The sequence below is a fragment of the Haliaeetus leucocephalus genome, unplaced genomic scaffold, assembly GCF_000737465.1.
Source record: "Haliaeetus leucocephalus isolate CR32 unplaced genomic scaffold, Haliaeetus_leucocephalus-4.0 Scaffold328, whole genome shotgun sequence".
NCBI classification, from domain to species: Eukaryota; Metazoa; Chordata; class Aves; order Accipitriformes; family Accipitridae; genus Haliaeetus; species Haliaeetus leucocephalus.
Genome location: NW_010972764.1, coordinates 7038014 through 7060653, shown reverse-complemented (window position 1 = coordinate 7060653; position 22640 = coordinate 7038014). Strand labels below are relative to the sequence as shown.

Here is a 22640-nt window from a genome sequence, read left to right as displayed (position 1 = left end):
AAAAATTATTATTCTGTTATGACTACAAACAGTAGCATCAAATGTGAAAATAGACTTTCAAATTAATTAGCATTTAAGGGAAATGGGTTTGGAATAATTATCAGATTGCTTTTAAGCAGCTATGTTTACAAGTGCATCTCCGCTTTCTATTAAGTCCTTGCTAGGGAAAAATAACAAATAAATACACATTTTGAGTTTTGAATCTCTTCTATGTTCATATTTCTTGACAAACAAAGGCTCAGGAGAATAAAAAAACCAACAGTATTGCCCTGTTCCTCACAGCTCCAGTGAAATTGGAGGTTGCCTGTTCTTCCCAAAGGCAAAGAGCCTTTTATTGCTGCTGTTTATGTGGGGGAATAAGCACACTCTTCTCCATCTCCCATACTGTGACTCTGCCAACATCCCTGAGGGACCTTTGAGTAGCCTGTGCCAACAGCCCATATACGTCCACCAGGACACCTCTTTGCAAGCCCAGGGAGGCTGCTTACAGCCTATTGCAGCTACAAATGGATGTACAGAGACCAGATCTGATCCACTCTTCATCGCTGTTCATACCTTAAGCACTATTTCACATATCTTTTCTTTTTTTCCCCTCTAAGCCTATCTAGTGCTTTCCAAAGTGACTGGTATAAGTGATCAGGGTCACAGAAGATGTGCATCAACTTCTTGGGAGCTCAGAGTTTTCAAATAATCTGAACACCAGAAGTACTAAATCTTTTATTATATCCCATTTTCCCTTGAGCATTCCAACTCTGCAAAAAAGAAATAAATCATTCTTTATTGTCTTCTTCCTGCAAGGATGGTAATAGCTAGGAAGAGAAAAATAACAAACTTGAGCTAGCTAGACTGCTGTTTTGATAAATGAGTAATCTTTGCAGATTTGCATCTACTTTGTTTAATATTTTTCACATACAGATACTTCATCGATTGGAAGAATGATGTGGACAGCTACTTTACAATAGATGCTACTGAAGGAACCATTGCTACTAATGAAATACTGGACAGAGAAAGCACAGCACAGTACAATTTCTCTATAATTGCAAGTAAAGTTAGTAAGTATGACACAAACTGAATTAATATGCTAATGTGGTATTTTTTTCAGAATGTAGTGCTCAGGCATAAATATGCTGTGAAGAGTGCATGTATTGCCAAGAGATTATTTAAAAAGGCTCAATAAATATCATTTTGCCAGACTCACTGTGAGGCTAAGTGTGATGTTCAAACAGCCCTGTACAGTAAGGTTTTTCTAGGAGCCCTCATGTAGGCACAGTTCCCTCAGAAACTGAAAAACATCTTGCCAGCATGAAGAGCATGAGGAGCTGTATGGAGGCCTTCCAGTTCTTATTTGTGATTTTGTAATTCACTCCCTATGAAATTAGGTTAGTCAAATAACAGGTCTGTCAATCTGCTTTTTGAAGGCAGAAAAATTTAAAGACTCATTAAATTCTCAGACAAAAAGTACACTAAAATTGAGTGAAGACTTAAGGCCCTAAATGAATCAATCTGTGTGCTGCATCTCTGCTCTTGTGTTTTCACTCTGCCCAAGATTTTATGCCTAACCACTTGTTTTCCTATACGATTTGTGGAGGGGTGGGGGTTTTTTTCATTTCTTGTCTTTGTGTCCTCTCCTACATAGCTTTTTTTAAAACAATAACTCCCTTCTTCTGCTGTATTATGTAGCTGCAGCTTTCTTCATTGCCTTCCTTCTGTGTAGCATTCCTCCTTCATGATCCCGTCAAACTGAAACTCTTGTAGGCGTATACCACCCTTTCAATACGAGTCTTTTGGTCACTTAGCAGTTGTGTAAAGGCCACAGAAGTCTTCCTGTTGACATCAATAGGCTGTAGAAGAGGACCCCTGCTGCATTTCTTATTCATTCTGTATTGTTCATGTGTCCAGAAATGCAAGTTTCTAAAGCAAAGAACATGTCTTCCTCAATGTATTGCTTGGCACTGAGTCTTCAAAAAGTAATACATGCTACTAACAGGAAGAGAGAGATTTTGGAAGCAGAGAAGGTATACGTTATTTAAAACAAATAAATAAAAATTTTCAGTTGTAGTTATTTGAAAAAGAACCATGGGCTCCCTCCCTGGAACCTGAAAACATAACGAGGACACCAGTCAAATGAACACTTGCATTTTATCTGTATCTTGGAAAAGGAATACACTAACAGAGGAAACTAAACTACCACAAGTGATTGAGTACATCATAGAGATACATGTGCGTGTGTATATTCACAGAAAGTCCACCAGAAGTGTAATTTGTTTCCAGAGAAACTGAAAGGCAGGTAGATGCAGAGGGGACATCTCGTAATAGTCTATGTTTCAGTAAAGCTTAACTATTTGGATTTATTGGTGGATAAAGTACATTTGAGATTTGTAATTTTTTTCTGCAGTAAGGCAACAGTTTTAGAAAACTTGATGTGAATCTCTTTATTATTCCCAAGAGTAATTAAAGCTAGCTAAAACCTCCAAGTTTACTTGTCTGTGCACCTTCCCGGCACATATATAGTAATATCATGTTTATGTAGAGCTGTAGCAGGTAGGCTGTATTATGACATTCCCAATTTTAACAATTGCCTAGTTAAGAATCTACACCTAAGACATATTTGTGATTAATTTCAGCATACCTCAAAATATTATGCATTGACCATTATCCATAGCATTAAAAACAATTGCCTTATCTGTACTACACCAGTAATTGGCAATATTTTGGAGGATTTGAGGTATACTAACTACTAAACTTTATATGCAGTTGTCTGACTAAGAGCTAGCACAGAAATAAAGGCTAGGGTTTGAGGGATGACACACTGCACACAACCAGAAAAGGTTAGAAAGAAGAGAAGAAAACATCTGAAGAAAAAGGCGGCGGGGGGGGGTTACTATATTTGAAGAATTTCTGCTATAAAAAAAAATTGCCACTTTTTCAGTGCTGACATAGAAACACTGAAACTGCCATCTCTTCTTAGAGAAAAAGCACATGAACAGTGCCTTGACATATACATGATTACCTAAGGACAGTGGCCCAGTATTGCAATTAGTTGCATAAACTTGCCTCAGGAATGGACACTATTGTTACCTCGTTCAGTTCTCTATGACCTTATCTCATTAAAATAAACAGACTCCAAACTAGTCATATTAAGTTCTGTTACCTAAAGAACTTTATAGCTAAAATACGTATTTTGCTTTATCAGTGTGAGAGAATAACAACAACAAAACCCCCCACCTTTTAGACACATCCTAATGGTCATTCTGCAAATTATCTTTTCTTGAACAGGCCAATTATAAACAAAGGCCACCAGCTTTATCTGCATCAAGTCAGAGAGAAAAATATATTAAAGTAGTTTTGCCATCATTCTCCTTTACATGGAAAATGATGCAAAGGTCATGGGCAGGCTTGCCTGGACTCCCTGCCTGTGCCTTAGTCCTGAGGCCTTCTAAGTGATTGTTCCCCTTTGTTCTTCTGTAGCTTCAAAATGAAACCCTGTATGAATCACAGATGATGCTTGTGTTACATTTCTCGCAGCCACTAAAGTCTTGAAATAATATTATGACTTTTGAGCTATCAAATTACCTATGAAACAATGGCATAAATGGCGTGCAGGTTAGATAGCTAAATATAGCAGCAAGCAATTGATAAATGTAAATGTAGATATGGATGTACCATTTAGACTTTTCTTACAAGCTGATAAATCTGACTATTATTAGCAATAAAGCACCAGAAGTTATAATTTTTAAAGGAATACATTTCAAAAATGAGGGAGAAGAGAATTACCTTGTGTTTACTAAAGTAATCTTTGCTGACGTCACCTATTGTGGAGGCAAAAAAAAAAAAAAAGTCTTATTCAAAAGCCTGGTTCTTTGGAAATTTGTAAATGGTTTCATGTCCAGTGTCCTCATTCTGCATTTATTTGACATATAAAAATGTATATATACTGAGATTATTTTTCCCTGAACTTCAGGTCCTACCCCTTCATCCCTGCCTACACCAGACAAGGTGCAGTTTGGCAGCTTGAAGAGAGGCAAAATTTGGACCCTTAGCAAACAGTTAATTATGAAATCTGCTTGTCCTAGGCTTGCTTGTATAAACTTGTGTGCTCACAGCCAGGGAAGTCCTGCTTACCCAGCAATAACACAGTAGATCTTACATAAGGACAGTAGCTGCTGGTTCCACCTAGGGAACTGGGATAAGGGAAGTTACTCTACTCAAGTTATGCAATGACCAACTCTGACCATGTATCATTATACTGTGATTTTTATTTCTCACCCTGAAAAAATTCCAAACATCTGATCTAAACACCGTCTGGGAATCTGTCTCCAAATAGCAGCACAACTGACTCTGGAGAACATCTCAGAGGTGTACCCAGCATGGAGTGATGGGTAGCCAACTGTTGTATTTAACACAAGACACCATAACTTTATTCTCGCTGTTGTTAGAGAAGTCTGTCCCAAAGTAGAGATCTTTTTAAGTGGGAGCTGGATGATTGTTCTGCTGACACATGGGTGATGACAAATGTGAAGGCAGCTGAATGCAGAAGGTCCCTTACCCATCTGTAGAAATAAAAAAATCATCCTTTATATAGAACAAAGTACATGAACAAGGAGAGGATGTTTCAGACTCACATTTCCCCCCCCCCCCCTTTTCACTTCCCAATTTCTCCATACTTCTTTTCATTCCCTGACTATATTTCATTGTAGTTTTTTTCTTCTTAGAACTCAACACCCTAGTAGCCTCCATGGTTGCTGTTTCTGAACATTTTTAAGCCCACAGACTCCGTCCAAACTAATAAATTATACATGGCTTGCGTTCATTTCAAGCACAAAGGCCAGCTGGCACTGAGTAGCCTATTTCTACGCCATTAAACACTCTTACCTTCCAAACAGGGTGCCCATATGTAAATCAATTCTTTGAGAGTGGTCCCTCACCCATACTAACTCCCAGCACATGCATGTGAATTGTCCGCAAGACCACTAGTTGCCCCAGGCTAAGACTGTGCCAAGGGCTGCTGTAAGAAGATAATGATATAAAAAAATCACAGTCCAGTGCTCAAAAAGTTCCCCAGTGTGCTGCTTAATTACCTACTATGGAAATGGGTTTTGCATCTTAGAAAAGAGGAAATAGATAAGATGCATAAGATCTTATTTCTGCTTTCCTGTCCTGAAGACGCTAGTTAAGGTTGAAAATAAATACAAAGTAACCATAATCCTTCCTGTCCAAATCATCGTCCCAACTCCTCTAAGTCTAGGCCTGAATTTTGTAAATATTAAAGAAACCTCAGCTTAAATCTCAAGATAGGGTTTATCTTCTGCTGCATACCATAACTGGGGTTAAGGAATCACCAGTTCTCCTTAATGGTATCTATTTGCTCAGATATCTTGGATTTTCACAAGTCCATTAGTCAAAGTATTTTACATATTTTCTACACCTGTAATATCCTTGAACCATGAAGATGTTAACAGATGATGGTACTCAAGCAAAAGAAGGAAACAGTGTTGTCACTGTCTTAAAGACAGGAAAACTGAGGAAGGAAGAAGCTAACTAATTTGCCTGTATCTTACGGGCAGAATTGAAACCTGAAATCAGTTTCTTAATTCCTAGGCTAATGATTTAACCAACTTGTCTTCTTCTCTGTGTAATCTTGGTTCAAAAGGCACGAGCAGATGTCTTCAGTGACTCACTCACTGATACCAGCATGCACGTCACTACTGTGCTCACAGGGCTCAAAAAGATTTGATTTTGAGACAGAGAGCAAACAAAACAAAAACCAGAAAATGGAGGTCAAGTCTGCAAAGTGGTATTTGAAATGCAATTCATCATCTTCGTTCACATCAAGTATTATAAGTCTTTGTAATTATATATGAATTCAAAGCTGTACACAATCTTCTTGCTGTCTTTCTTTATATACAGTTAAACTGATACTAGCACAAACCAGAAAGAAAATGAATCACATAAATAAAGTGAAATCCAGAAGTAGGTCCATCTTCTGCTATAGTAATTCTGTTTACTTTCATATTTGATTTTTGCTGACCATTTATGCAAGGTAAAATTCTACCTTGCTGAAATACTTAGGAAGAAAAGATTTTTGGCCTCTAATGTATCTTTCAAAGAATCATAGAAAATAAATCACAGACCATCAGTGAGAAATAAATTTTAAAAGTGTAGTCATATTTGTTCATATTTCCAAAGCATGCTATCCTATCGTGAGTTTGAGGGAAGGCAAAACATCAAATCCCTTTGTTCATTTAAAAAATATACAGTCTCATAGTATGTACACTGTTCCAAATAGCTGAAAAAATCATTTATGTAAGATATTTCAAAAAAATATAGCCTAAAAAGACTTCTTATAGAAACTGATATATTCAATAGAAATTATCAAAATCAGCTAATATCTCCCATGGACATGATGCATAAATTTTGAGTACATTCATTCTTTTACTGGAAAGGCATTGTTAACACATTACCAAAAGGAAACAAAGTAACATCTATGCCTGTACTTTCATGGCAATGCATTAATCTCTGATGTGTTTGGAGAATGTATCCTGAGCTCCTGTTGTTCAGTGTTGTACCTTAAAATAAACACACAAAAACTAAAGGTAAACCTGAGTTACTCCGTGTGAGTTGCTGAGTTCTTCGCAGCGAGTACTGCTAGGAGGGAAGTTTTAAGTTAGGCTGTTTCTGCCAGTAACTGCATGAACTTGACCTACTCAGGGCTTTTCTGATCTTTGTATATATTCAGAGTCAGGGTCCTGCCCTCTACTGACTAAAATAACTTCTTAGGACTTTTTTGTTTCCTATTATACAAAGGAACCAATTCAAGTGCGAGCAAGTGATCTAGATTTCTTCTGGCTCTTTGGGCACCTGAAGAATCATTGCTAATTCCCAGCTGCAGGACCAAACTCTCTTCATTCATGCTGCACAAGGCTTTTCTCCACAAAGATGTTCTGCAAGTAGGGGTGATGCTGAATTGGAAATGAATGAGGATTCAGAGAGATATTATTAGATATGTTCACTGTTAAATAGATATGTTCATAGGAAGGAACTACAAATATTGTGTGATTTGGGTAGTGAGTTTTGGGGTTGTTTGGGTTTTTTTTGTAGATTCCAAGCTGAGTTTGTAGGGTGGTCAGTTTATCCACTACTTGTAAACAGGTAAAGCACACTTCTACTTGCAGCTGGTCCTACTTAACTAGGAAAACATTGGGGAATACCTTTTGGCTTTGACAAAGGCCTCTTGAAAACACTATAGGAGTTCCTAAGAACAAGAAAGAAATCATTCACAGTTTCTACAGTGCCGCTATGAAGAGACTTTGCCCCTTGCTGTGTTAGTTATAAACAACTGAAACGCAAAGGTTTATACAAACTTTGAAGTAAGCAGCTAATGCAAATAATTTGAAGGGTCCATTGATGTCTGAAGATTCAAGAAAACTGTTCCTGTACTTAACCATGACCCCATGCTGTGACTCCTACACCACCCTGAGTCATAGCATAGATTTCTTGAATAGTTAACTGTGTCTGTATAGTGGCTGCCACTCATCTTAAATGCAAAAGGAGAAAAGAATTATCCTTTTGATTCACCAGCTAAACTGTTTTCTGTGTATCTGCTATCTCACAAGAGGTCTCAGCGTAAAGTAACGGAGAATATTGTCTGCTCTGTATTGAATTTGTGTCTCCTTTCTGTCCGACATTGCATTTGCGGGTAAACTTGTTTATAAAATGCATCTAGTGACTGATGAAGATTATCTGCATTGGTAGGACAATGGAAAGAAGCATAATGTAAACTGATTTTTAGCATTTCTTTTGCACAAAAGTATTTGCTGCTCACAAATATTTATGCAGTTAAAGAAATATCTGTTACCACATAGCCTAATGGTTTAACCACAAGTTGAATGAATGCTATCTTTACATATTACACTGCTAAATTTACCACTGACTCTGTCTGGCTTTCAGCAAGATTTTTCTTTATATCTTTCTCTCTTACTTTTCTCCATCTTTTAAATGGGTATGCTCCACTTTTACCTCCTTAATATCTTGAAGATGTAAACAGTGGCTAAGTAATAAATATTGATTTTCTGCATTCCATTGTGGAAAACAGAATTCAGTTTTAATCACTGGAAGCATTTTCCACATAGTCCATGAAAAGTGATCTGAGAAAAGTTTGCATCTTTAATTACAGGTACAACTTCAAATTCTTTAATTTATGCTCTGATAAACATAATCATGTTGATTGATTCCTTGCCCCGTGAAGAGTAATGGATCAAAGTCTGGTACAAAACGATAAGAAGTTTGCTTCTGATTTCTCTTTAGCACAAATCAGAAATAAATGGAAGTCAAGGGCTTTTAGAAGTAACAGTACTGGGATCAAAACAGTTTATAGCAGCTCATGGACACTGGTGATGACAACAAACATAAGTAGTATTCCTTAATGCTTTTCTCCTAAAAATCATTTATAGGTAACCCACTATTAACCAGCAAAGTCAACGTTATAATAAATGTCCTGGATGTCAACGAGTTTCCTCCTGAAATTTCAGTTCCATATGAGACATCTGTATGTGAAAATGCCAAGGCAGGACAGGTATTTCAAATTTGTAATGCTTGCTATTTTGCTTTTTCTTTCCTTATTATTTATAGCAATAGAAATTTCTGGGTTTGAAAATGACATCATGGTTAGAATGCTTTTACAAATAAAATGCCTGTGTTGGAAATACATTTTAGAATTCTGTTTGTTGACCTTTATGGTCTATTTATGGTCTATTTATTTTTATTATCCTTGATTATACAGGCCTGAGCCACCCTTCACTGTGTATTTAATAGCTATGACAGGAGAAAGAATCCCTTCCTTAAAGACACTTAAGTATAAGGGTAAAACCACAGTGAATAAATGGACACATTTCTGTGTCCTGTTCTGAGAAAAAGAACCCACAACCCTAAAGACAATCCTCTGGAAAGCTTGTTTTTATAAGCAGTTTCAAATATATATATATATATAGTATGCAAAACCTATTTCAGATTCAGAATATCACCTTATACCATGAGGGATGCCAGTATTAATAGAGCTGGCCCCAGAAGCTGTTGGCATGTGCTCCTTCTGCACAAAATTTGTGCAATTAAACACAGTGCTGCAAAGCACCAAGGCCAACCATCATACATATTAACAGCTAATACTGTTTCCAAGGCAAGGCTTGTAACTTCAGCTGTTTAACTTTGAGAGTTACTGCCAGCCGTGGAAGGAACATATTCAGCCTGCTGTGTAATCAGTGACTTCTCTTTATGTGTATGTAATACGTAATCAGTCCATGTGATTTTTATTGCCTTTATTATAGATTTGTCCATGACTTCAGCTGATATTCCTATCTCTTTCTTTTTTTTTTTTTTTTTAGTATGTTTCAACTAGCTACCATACATCCCAATTTAACTTATAGTTTATCAGAGACCTTCAGTTTCTTATCCAGGCACTAACAGTAGAAGGGGGAACCTTTTACAGGGAAGGCTGAGACAAGCACTGAGCTGTCAAAAATTATAAATATTTAGATCTTTGTTACATTAAAAAAATGCCTTCCTTTTTAAAAGAACAGTGGCAATCCTACTATTTTAACTGCACTGTGCTTATCTGACATCTAGTAGGTAGGACTCTGGGACCCAAATGTTCCTTTACGCCTAGATGGTGCAGACCTTTCAACCCTCCCTGCTTTGTTTCAAGCTGTAAAATCAGGGTGCAGCTTTGTGAAGTGCTACAACATGTACCAGTCGTAACAGTGATAGTAGCAGATAAAGTGAACTGTCTTTAAGTAATCACTGACCTGAAAACAATCACTAGTATTTTGATACAAAGGACAAATATTAAATACTTCTGCTATGAATCTAGGGTAAATCTTTCTGATTTCCTTCAGATAGGTCAAAGCAAGACTTTCTGAGACATCACGAGCTCTCTGGAGGCTAGAGTATTCAGACTTCTTGCCTCCAATGTCCAATAGATTAGGGGAATGAGAGTAACCCAGCAGGATTTCACTTTCATTGTTCCATTTGATGTTCCCTTTGCACTTCTACAAAACTGCTTCTTTAGAAGACTGAACTGACTTCAGAATTAATCTTAATCTGGTTTCAGGTGATACAGACTGTCACTGCAGCAGACAAAGATTTGTCGCCAGCTGGGCAAAGGTTTTCCTTCAGACTGTCACCCGAGGCTTCCAACAAACCAAATTTCACAATCCATGACTACAGAAGTAAGTTCCTTACCCGTATCTCTCTTTCAGAGCAGCAGGCTGTGATTGTAATGACAAATATGATTACTTTGTATTACAGTCATGTCTACAGACTAACTTTTTTATTTGACATTTCTAATTGTTAAACTATCTAGGACATATATTAATATAAATTCAGGTCTTGCACCTTTTCTCATTTTTAGGGGACAGGAATTGTCAGAACACCAAAGGCTGAGATTTCCCTACAGGCCTGCAAAAACACTGCTACCTGTTTTATTTTCTTCCTTTTATCATTCAGTATCTCAGGAAGAGCTCATATGCCAATGCAGGTATACCTTTAAACAAGGCACTATTGCTGCCTTGTTTAAATACTATTACTTTGCTAATTGTTTTCAAAGTACCCAGTTATTGTTCTTTCTGGAGGATTCATAGTCCTGCAGAAGAATTAGTTCTAAATATGGACAGAGCTGCTGCAGTATAACATCCCACAACACTCTTAATGATTTATAGATTTATATAATTAACATTTCTGATTTTTCCCCAATTTTTGTCATAAATGATCATCTTTTTTTTTTTCTTTTTCACTTGAATGGTTTTGATAAATGGCAAAGAACAACCCAAGATGAAAAAATTGATCTTTTTTTCTGCTGTAAACATCTTCAAGCATGTAGTCTTGTGGATGAACACAGCTAAAACATCATCATAAACTGTAGTAAATTTTCACCACTGATTATGTTGATCAAATATGGAAAAAAAATTAACAATGGGTTTATCAGCTATTAGGTGATCTTTAAAGAACTGTGATAGGATAAGCTTTTCATAAAAAAGGGTTTACATTACTCTGCAAAGAACACCTAAAGCCATCCAATAAAGTTCAGTAACATTCCTTTGCCAATTTAACTATGTAGGTTAAAAGTATTACTTTTAAGAAAAAGTATATAATACTTATTTTTTAATGTTATTAATTATATTCATTATTATTTTTAATTTACATTTGAGACTATACTGAGTATGATGTAAAGGTTCCTTTCGTGAGAATTAAGTAACCCCAGCCCTAAAAAGGGCTAGAAATGGATAATACACAGAATGAAAGTAGTTGCAGAGGCCACTTATTTAGTCTTTTAAAAAACCATTTAAGTATATGACTCACATTATTTTTGAAGCCATGAACTTTTGTCAATGTAAGGTGATACAAAATTAAAGCCAGCAAAATAAGTACAACTATTAATCATGGAGACCTTTATCATTAAGGAAGTTCAGGAAGAAATAAGTTTGAAACAGCAGAAAAATAAACTGTACTTATTTTCTCTTTTTATATAGCTCCTCTGTGAAGATGACAAGACAAAAATGCTTTATTCCCAAACTTACTAGTGACTTTCATCTTAGTATGTCATAGATAGCTAAAAACATTTTACAGATGAGCGAAGAATTTGACTTAATGACTTGTAAATACAGTACATAGTGAAACCATAATAATTCATAATGTTGCAGACATGACTAATAGTAACCTATGAAAACAAAAATATGTAGATCAGGATTTTATCAGAGGCCATTCAAATAGTTTTCTTGAGACAGACAGCTCAATGAATATGAAGGACAACCTTACAATGCATTCAAGTCCCCTCACTTCTGTTCTTGGAAGATTAGGTCATTACTCTTCTCCAGAAGTGCTTAGTCTAAACAGTTTGGTTTTAACAGCTACTAGAATTTAAAACATTGTGGCATTTCAATATCTAACTATATATTGCCAAGTGAGATTTAAATGCTTTACATCTGTGTCCCACTGGACTTAAAATTTTGGACAGTGCTTAAGTTTGCTTCCCCTTAATGCTGCATTGTAATTTCTGTTATTTTCTGTTCACTACTTAGCTGTTGGTAGTATTTGCTTGGAAAACTCAGCATGATGAACTTTGTTACTGATTATAATTAAAAAGGAAAAAAAAATGTTCTGTATATCTTAACAGAAGGAAAATATACTTCTTTAGAGCTTCCTTATATTTGACATGAATTATTTTAATTTTTTCACTTTTCAACACATTTGAAGGCCCAGATGGGTAATACCTTCATAGTTACGTTGTCTTATAACACAATTACTGTGTATTTCTAAATACCTTTGCTCTATTGGTCAAGATTTCTTTAAAGTAAGAGCTTTAATTTCTTTCTTTCTGTCCATTTACTAAAATATCCTATAATTTCACCAAGATGTGATTTTTTCAAATAATTACAAATTATTGTTTTAAATGTAAGCCTTCCAGTTCATCTCAGGTCATTTTAACATATTTAATTCCTCAAAAGAATCTTTACACTTAAAAAGGCTATACCATAATTAAACTCAATGACCTTTCTCATTTACAGCTTTTGTGAAGTGTGCTTAGAATATGAGTTTGGTGAGGAAATTGCTCAAATATTATTAGATAATTAAATTTTGCTGTTTAAACCAGTGATGTTGACAGCAAGATTACTTTGGATCTCAGTAGTCTGTTAATAAATTTTCTCTACTGTATAAAACCAAATGCAATATTCCCATAAAAGATGGAATTAGAAACCACCAAGACACACAGCTTCTCATGCATAAATGTTTGTGTGTGCATGTACCTATATACACACTCTTAAAAGCATTTCTTAACACTTACTAAAAAAGAAGAAAGAGCACGCTATTTAGTGAAACATAAGGAAGACAGAAAAAAAGCTTTTGTGGAACATTTTCCAACCATAAAAGACTTTTTCATTGTTGATGATTTTACAGAGCTATTAGAAAGATCTGTCCAAACAGAAACTCTGTACAATATTTTCAATATCTTCTGCTTTTTGCTTGCCAAAAAGGTGGAAGGTCTACCCTGCACACAATTTAGAGGTATAATAACACAACCTTATTTTCCCTACATAAACTTTTTAAAAACATAAATGCCATTATCTTTTGAGTTAGCAATTATGTTAGTACCAAGCAAGTACTTTGTGAAAGGAATTTTGATTTTTTTTGAGGAAACAATCTTGTTCACTCTGTTACAATTAACGCTTTTACAAGTGAAGGTGTCATTTAACATTTTAAACACATAAAGAAGCCCAGTAACCAGTGCTAAACTATACAGCTGAAAATCATGGGCGGTGTGATATTACAGCAGGTGTAATATGTTTGTAGTGCACCCAAGAGAATAAACTTTTCCAGGTTCCATACTTCCTCAGAATATAACTTAATGGGGACAGAAGCAAGACAGAAGCTCGAGGTTGCCGTGTGGAGTCTCTAGAAAAATAAACACAGGGAAGTGTTATGTTTCTAGACTATGCCTTCAGCAGCGCGGAGAGCAACCCACTAGCTGTGAATAGAAGCGAAAGGCCCTGGCAGAGCTGGAGTGCTTCCAGCCGAACTGCCCACCCCCCTCGTTCCACTTTGCTGGCCTCACTCTGCTCTCTGGAGTGCTGCTTCCCTGCTGAGAACACTCAGTTGCTCACGTAAGAGAGAATTTTCCTTCTCCCCAGACTGTCACACGCATCCTGAAAATGAATTTATTGCCAACAGACCGAAGAACCAGAAGCTGTCTCAGCTTCAGGCTGCTCTGTGTAGAGTTCAAACACATGCCTGTGACCATATTTTCAAAAGGAGCTTGAACAACTGAAAGGGGTTGTAGAAGAGTAACAAAAATTGTTCAAAGACTTAAGAGCTTGATCTGCTTGATTCTTCTCAAAGGAGAATGGAAAGTCATTTGGTTGCATTGTAACAGGTATTGAAGTGATCTTCAACATTGCAATTAGAAGAAAAAAAAGGAATAGAAATAATTCTATTAATAGAAATAAGATTAAGCTGTATGATTTCAAATTAGATCTAAAACTCTATACAGGGCAGATTAATCATAGAGAGAAAGAACAAGCTGAAGATGGAAGTTGGTTTGATTCAAACAATTTTGAGACTTTTTTCTTTTTCAAAACTAAATGTCACTGAACTTGATGTGTCCATGTGCCACATCCAAGTTTGATAAAAAGGGGACTTCTGCAATAAGCATTTTATCAGTCGAGTGCTTTTTCAATAGTGTCTGATCATAACATACCTGGTTTTGGATATTTAGGGTTCCTTCTTATTGTCCTTAATCAGAACTGCACACAAGTATTTGAGTGTTGAATTCAGAGCCCTTAATCCTTCTACCTAGTGACAAAACCAAGAAGGGATGAAAGTCATAATGTGGACAGCAAGAGACCTCTTCTAAAGATACAGTAAAGCACATGGGTGAGATGGCAAAATGGTGACAGCTGCAGGCTGCCTTCATTCAGATCTGTCAGCTAATTAATTCCCTGCTAATTTCATTTGGGTCTTGCTTTCAATGTAATTCTTTTAATCTGCACATCATTTCCTTGCTACTCTGTTTGATTCAAGAAAAGCAGCAATAACTGAGTATCTACTGGGAACAAATGACAAAACATAACTTTTAGGAGTTCTGAACACATTCATGACTCATTGATGGAAAATGTAGTGATTATAAAGTACTCAGTTAATTTGTGTACTTATTTCTAATGGGGCAGGAAAGTTGAAGGGGATTAGCACTTTATCCAGGTATATTACTTTCAGTTTTAAAGGGAAATTGATTAATTAATAGAGACTTGATTCTAAATTCATGTGCAATCAAAGTCCTTTGGACCACAGGCTTGGAATGTGAGGCGATAAGGAGAAAAGAAAAAGTGAAACCCCCTCCTAATCTAATACCTGTAATGCTTTTTTTAATTATTATTTATGTTGTCTTTGAAATTTTAGCTGTCAATGTAACAACTTTACAAGAAATGGGATATTATTTAACGCTCTGCAAAAAATAGCTGTACCAGTCAGAATACAATACCTTTTGTAATGATAAAACAAGGCAATTACATAAAGCATGTCACTGAGTTTCAAAAATGGAATAGCTGCCTATTACTAAAGATGATACAAACTACAACGGTGAATTGAAGTACACAATAAAAATCCTGTAATGACCGTGTTGTGTTTTACAGACAACACAGCTGGGATTGAAACCAGGAGAAATGGTTACAGCAGAAGGCAGCAAGAGCTGTACTTTCTTCCAGTAGTAATAGAAGATAGCAGTTACCCTGTCCAGAGCAGCACAAACACAATGACTATCCGTGTTTGCAGATGTGATTCTGATGGTACCATCCTGTCCTGCAACGTGGAAGCAATCTTCTTACCAGTAGGCCTCAGCACAGGAGCACTGATTGCAATCTTGCTGTGTATTGTTATACTTCTAGGTTAGTTCTCCTGAAATCACATGAAGTGTATCACTCTGATTATTCACCTGTGAATTAATTTGTGGTGTTATTAGCTTCATCTGTTGTTTAACAACAGCCATTGAAAATGTGCGGCAGTTTATGAGAATTTTTATGCTTCTATGTTTCTAGAAAAGCATCCAAAAGCACTGACCATGACTGTGAACCTGCTAACACCTACATATTTTCTTATTGCATGAAGAGAACCAGCTTTCAGTGGAATCCAAACCATAATTTTTTTCTCTGAAACAGTTTTTTTAAATACCTTTCTTGAGAATTAATATTTTTAGATTATTACTAAGGTAGACAAGTCGTACTGACAGTAACAGCAGTAAGAATTTAATAAGGGCCTTTCTTTAATTCTTCATGCCAACTTGGGCAAAAGGAGAACGAAGCAATGAAAGAGGAGAAAATAATTGTAATGTAGACTGTGGCTGGCTAGATCCATGTAAAACTTTACAGGAACATTTTAATTTCAGGCAGGCATGGATTACATAAGGTGGTGTTGTCATTTGATTGACATTATATTTAAATATTGCCTTATTTACAGCAGGCCCAAAGCAGTCAATACTCATGTACATCCTACTTATGATATAGCCTTAATGAACTGATAACGAAATCAAACCACCTTTGTACCTTACACAGGCACAATGTGGGCTGCAGAAAGCAGCCTGATTCTTACAGGTGCTAGCCTATGCCTCTTCTTGATACTAGTGGGCTTCCTAGACCTCATGCTGCTCCTTATGTAGGTCTAATGCATAGGCAAAAATAGATGCAGACACAGAATATAACATATGGATATCTCCTTGCATTTGCATAATATAGTAATTTACCACTTAAGTAAACTACTACAGGCTCAGGGTTACATAAATAGCTTCTGAGTAGCAAAAGTCAGAAAAAAGGGCAAAAGTCAGAATTTCTGTGTAAAAATTTTATGTTGTGAGAAAAATATTGTTTCAAATCAGAATGAGAATGGCAAATGGTCATACCTCCCATGGAATAAGAATTAATAACAAATACACCCATTGTGAAGAAAAAAAAACCAAACCACAACAGAACAATCTTCGGTCAATTTTTCAGAAGCAGGAAGAATGCTGTCTCCTCTACCACAACTCATTGGGACTGCTTTTTTTGCTTTTAGGGGTTTCCTGGGTAAAAGCAGCCAGGAGTGAGCCTTAGCATCAAAGAAATTCCATTATGAAAAAAAGCTTTAACTTATTTTCATGTGAAGAGATAAGTCAATTAGAGCTCTGTCTTAAAGCAGGACTCCCAGGATATCTAATCTCTCTGTTACAGAGCAAAGTGACTAGAAGCCCTAAATACATAGCTGTAGCAAAGCCTTTCAAGTTGCCACCTTTGTGTCCAGTAATCTGGACAGTGTGAACTATGCAGCAGAGAGCTTCGTGCTTTTAGTACAGAGATCATTTACAATGGCAGACTATCTGGGGAAGCAGGAATACCTGAAGTCTGAATTTCCTCCAGTTTTGCTAGGTGATCATAGAAGCCTTCAACAGAACTATGTTTATGTTTCCCTAATGGTTTGTTGAAATAAATACAATTTTTATTCTAAAACCCCAGCATATTCAATCAAAAATAATTGTGTCAAAGAACTCCTTACCAGCTCTACTGCTGATTGATGCTCTTGGTGTATACAAAACTAATGAAGCTATTTTAATTCCTGCTTTGCACAGAACGCCAGACTGAATTACTGAGATTATGGTTGGAGAAGAGGTTTTGGTCCTTTAATAACTCCCTTCATTCCAATCAGCCTGGCAATACTACCCAGAAAAACTAATGTATAAATAATGAGATATCCAGTGCTGTGTGTAACCTAAGAGAATGGTGTTTATCTTATATCCAGACTTTCTCCTTACTATTCCATTGATCAATTTAAAAAATGCTTTTGGATTTTCATTTCTTGCTGTGAACCTGGCCTGACACAGAGTCATTAAAATTTTAGTAGAAGTCATTCTTGTCGAACTCATTTCTATGCAAAAGACAGTCAACATATAACCAGAATCAGAAGTTATTTTAGGCCACACAAGCCTGACCATGAATTTATAATCATTGCAACTCCCATATTCATTATTGTGTTACTTCACCAACAGCACTTAGAACACTGTCATTTCTACTAAAGACAGTTGGGGAATTAAAAATAACAAAAAGACCAGTTTACTACAAACAGACTTTGCATTCAATGAAGTATATCTCCAAAGACAAACTATTGAAAAAACCCCCACAGGCTGATTGCCATTGAGTTGCCATTCGGAATAAAACACAGTTTGTAACATTTTGTATTATATAGAATCACAAAATCACAGCTGCAAGGCACTTCTGAAGACCATCTGGTCCAACTTCCCTGTGCACAGCAGAGTCAGTTAGAGCAGGTTGCTCAGTATCCAGCTGGCTTTTAAATATCTCCAAGGATAGATACACCACAACTTCTCTGGGCAACATGATCCAATCCTTGACCCTACTGACAGTAAAGAAGCTTTTTTTTCTTATGTTTTAATGGAATTTCCTGCATTTCAGTTTGTGCCCGTTGCCTCTTGTCCTGTCGCTGGGCATCTTCTTTATTTCCATCCATCAGGTATTTATACACGTTGGTAAGATCCCCTGAAACTTCTCTTCTCCGGGCTGAACAGTCCCAGCTCTCTCAGCCTTTCCTCGTATGGCAGATGTTCCTATCCCTTAATCATCTTTGTGGCTCTGCACTGGACTCACTCCAGAAAGTCCATGTCTGTCTCGTATTGAGGGGCCCAGAACTGGACCCAGAACTCCAAGTGTGTCTGACTAAGGCTGCACAGAGGGGAATGATCACCTCCCTAGACCTGCTGACAACAATCTTCCTAATGCAACCCCAAATGCTGTTGGCCACCTTTGCCACAAGGGCACATTGCTGGCTCATGGTGAACTTGTTGTCCACCAGAACTCTAGGTCCTCTATCAAGCTGCTTTCCAGCCAGTCAGCCAACAGCATCTACAGTATATGGTAATTCCTCTCCACGTGCAGGACTTGGCATTCCCGTTGTTGAACTTCATGGGGTTCCTGTTGGCCCATTCCTGCAGCCTGGTGAAGTCCCTCTGAATGGTGGTGCAACCCCTGTTTTGTATCACCTGCAAACTTGCTGAGGGTGCACTCAATCCCATGATCCAGGTCATTTATGAAGATGTTAAATAAAACTGATCCCAGTGTCGGGTACACCACTAGTGGCTGGCCTCCAGCTGGGCTTTGGGCTGTTGATCACAACCCTTACAGCCTGGCAGTTTGGCCAGCTTTGCAATGCACCTCACTGTCTACTTGTCTAGTCCACACTTCCTCAGTTTTTCTGAGAAGGTTGTTACGGGAGACAGCGTCAAAAGCTTTGCTAAAGTTAGGATAAAAGTAATGCACTTTTCTCCTTTCATCCACCACTCACCTCATTGTAGAAGGCTATCAGGTGAGTTAAGCACTATTTCAGCCTCATACATCCATGTTGACTACTCCTGATCCCCGTCCTGTTCTTGATAGATTTGAAAATGGTTTCCAGAATTATTTGCTCCATCACTTTCCTCAGGAACAAGGTGAGGCTGACTGGCCTGTAGTTCCCTAGCTCATTCTTCTTACCCTTCTTGAAGATAGGAATGACGCTTACTCCAGTCCTCAGAAACTTCTCCCAGTCCCCATGACCTTTCAAATATTATCGCAAATAGCCTCACAATGACACCTCTAATCTCCCTCACCACTCGTGTGCATCCCATCAGGTCCCATGTCCTTGTGTGAGTCCAGTTTGTTTAAGTGTTCCCTACCCTGATCCTCTTCCACCAAGGATAAGTCTTTCTTGTTCCAGACCCAGAGGACCTGGGATTCCTGAAGGACAACCTTACCAATAAAGACAGAGGCAAAGAAGCCATTGAGTAGGTTGGCCTTTTCTGTGTCCTTTGTCAACAGGTCCCCTGCCCCATTCAGCAGTGGACCCACATTTTCCCTACTTCTTCTTTTGCTGCTGTCATATTTGTACAAGCGCTTCTTGTTGCCTTTCACGTCCCTCATGAGATTCAACGGCAGATGGTCTTTGACTTTCCTAACCGCATCCCTGCATGTTCAGACAGTCACTGTGTATTTCTCCTGATTCACCTGTCTCTGTTTTCACCTCTAACATGCCTCTTTTTTATCTCTGAGTTTAGTCAGGAGCTCTTTATTCATCCATGCAGGCCTCCTGCTGCCTTTGCTTGATTTCATGCTCATCAGGATGGACCACTGTTGAGGTTGGAGGAGGTGATACTTGAAATTCAACCAGCTCTCCTAGACCCCTTTTCTCTCCAGAACAATATCACATGGGATTTTTCAAAGCAGATCCCTGAAGAGGCCAAAGTGTGCTGTATAAATAGCTGAAGTAGGATTATTTTTTCTCCATTTCAAAGATTCCAAATATTTTTTTTTTCCCTTTAATAGTGTGGGGTTTTTTTTCTCTGCAGTGTGGGAACTTGGGGATTTTTCTCTCTTTTGCTATGGAAAACATTTTAAAAAAAAATCTGTCTTTCTGAACTAAAAAGCTGAAGTCCTGTCCAATTCTATTTGTTCGCAAAGCACGCCAGCAGGAAAATTATTTGTTACTTCCTTCAGCAGCACAGCAAGCACTAAGGAGTTAGAGTCATACATCAAACAGTAAATGACTTTTCATTGACTAGAGCACTGCTTTTTTAAAAGAATAGTAGGAGCATATCTTCTAAGGAAAAAAGTCCCTTTGATTGCTTGCAACTTTCAAAGGAAGAGACAATGATATGTTATGAGAGTACCAAATTATTTCTGTGCATGTCTTAACTTCAGTTTTCTCTCATTACAGTCATTGTGGTACTGTATGTAGCACTACGGAGGCAGAAGAAAAAGGACACCCTGATGACCTCTAAAGAAGACATCAGAGACAACGTTATCCATTATGATGATGAAGGAGGTGGAGAAGAGGACACCCAGGCTTTCGACATAGGTGCCCTGAGGAATCCCAAAGTGATTGAAGATAACAAAATACGCAGAGACATAAAACCAGACACCTTGCGTTTTCCGCGTCAGAGACCACCAGTGGAAGATAACACAGACATAAGAGATTTCATTAATCAAAGGCTACAGGAAAATGATGTAGATCCAACTGCACCCCCTTATGACTCCTTGGCAACCTATGCTTATGAAGGAAATGGATCTGTTGCAGAGTCTCTCAGCTCTATAGACTCCCTAACTACAGAGGCAGACCAAGATTATGACTATCTGAGTGACTGGGGACCTCGCTTTAAGATCTTGGCAGATATGTTTGGAGAAGAAGAAAGTTATAACCCTGACAAAGTCACTTAAGTACACCTACAACAGTGAAATAAAAAGAAAAGTAAACCAACAACAAATTTAAAAGATAAACCTAAGCTTTATAATAGGACAGGATTCCTTTCATTATAAAAGACAGCAACTGTTTCCAGCAAGTTACTACATTTATCATACTGTCAGTTTTGGTTTGATCTGCGAAGGAAAGATAAATCCTGTAATATACACAGGTTTTTGTTGTTATTTTGTTACTCTGGAATTACACTGAGACAAGCTCAGGCCTACAAGGTACAGTTTACTGACCTGACTTAGAAAGAAGATAGCTTTCTGGCATCACGGTGGAAGAGTGGTAGCTTTTTCGTAATTCCACTAAAGTGCCTATTGAAACTTTTATCATTTAAATGGTAAAGAGTCTGCTGTGATGGTGTTACAAAACTGAATGGTAAATTGGACAAGAACTTCAAGACAAGAAGCAATAGCAACATGCTGACTTCTTTTAGAACAAAAAAAGAGATCACTTCCTGGAGTATATCTAATGACTAAAACTAAGCGGGGGGGTGTACGTTGTGTTTGTGGGTTGTGTTTGGTTTTTTAAAAGAAGAAAGCAGTATGTCAAGATGTCATATTTCTTCTTCCAAAATTCCACTGGAAATTTAAACTTAAAATGCTATTGCTCACTCTTAAGATGTAAAGCCCAAATTAAAAAGGAAAAGTTCTTAGCATACATCAATGAATATTTTAAATGTTCATGCAAATATTACATTTTCCCAAAATAATAAAAAGGTGAAAGCAGCTATTCCTTTATGTGAAGGAAATTTCCCTTGGCTCCCCCTCTTCTTTTAAAATGAGACTATTACTAGAACGTAAAATGGAGAGGGTTTTTTTAAGACTATTATTGTATTTTTAATACCAAGACTTTTTTTTTCCCCCTTGTAAGTATCACTAAAGAAGTATATGTAAAAAACTCCACATCACTTTTCTTTGCAATTAGATTGTTGCTCCGTAGGTGCTATAGGCATACATGTTATAGAGATAGTTATTTTTCAACTGACCATCTGCTACAGTTTGGCATATCATTGTATTTCACTGTCAAACCCACATCAAACATTTTAAAAAGCTTTTGAGGATGGAAACCTTATTAATTTTGTTCTTGCCAAATATTAACAAAGGCAGAATAAAAATATAAAACAGTATGTTTGTCCACACTTTATGTACATACCCATGCGTAAATGTAGCTGTGCAGGTAACAGAAGTACAGATACACGCAAGGCATTCTGCCATGGAAGTTCTCCTGTAAAACTATTTCATGTGACTTTTTCTGATGATCTAAGGCATAGACATTTTGTAAGACGATGGTTTATGGCCCCTGAAGTGCATATATCCTTATATTCTCCTTCTAAAATCTCTGCAGTGCTATAGAATATCTGAGCTCTACTCATGATTAATGGCACTGGCAAGGTCAGCCCAAGTCTTTCATGAATCAGAAGTCTTTTATTCACCTCAGGTCTACAGCTTACTTTCTGTAGCATTGAATAATTAATAGCTATCAGATATACTTAGCTCACAAGTCTGATATTAACATACGCAAAGTTCCCTTTACTCTCTTGGGGAAATGTAAAGGTATTTCAAAGTTGTGTAAATTAATCTCCCAATGACACTTTAAAAGGTGTATAGTTTAAATAAGTTTTGGATCGTTCGGTACAATTGGACAGGGCTGCATTAAAAGCACGATTAGCATAGCTTCTACCAGCAGAGTGCTGAGGAAAAGACAGCATATGGTAACAAGAAAGGTTTGTGGTTTTTTTCACTATCAACAAAGGTATCCCATGTTCCCTGAAAGACAAACTAAGCCAACAAAAGCTCTCTTCTCACAGGATAGGGAAGCAGATGGAGTGGCAGGGCCCATTT

At 37.2% G+C, this 22640-nt stretch overlaps 1 protein-coding gene across 1 annotated transcript in view; it reads left to right on the top strand.

Moving 5' to 3' along the window:
- CDH12 (cadherin 12, type 2 (N-cadherin 2)) overlaps nt 1–21413 on the top strand; it is a 156194-nt gene extending 134781 nt beyond the window's left edge. Inside the window, exons 7-11 of the mRNA XM_010571465.1 lie at nt 916–1052; nt 8451–8572; nt 10103–10220; nt 15174–15425; nt 20269–21413. Of these exons, the coding sequence (XP_010569767.1) occupies nt 916–1052; nt 8451–8572; nt 10103–10220; nt 15174–15425; nt 20269–20768 (1129 nt within the window). The 3' untranslated portion in view covers nt 20769–21413. The remainder of the gene's footprint in view (nt 1–915; nt 1053–8450; nt 8573–10102; nt 10221–15173; nt 15426–20268) is intronic.
- The last annotated feature ends 1227 nt before the right edge of the window (nt 21414–22640 follow it).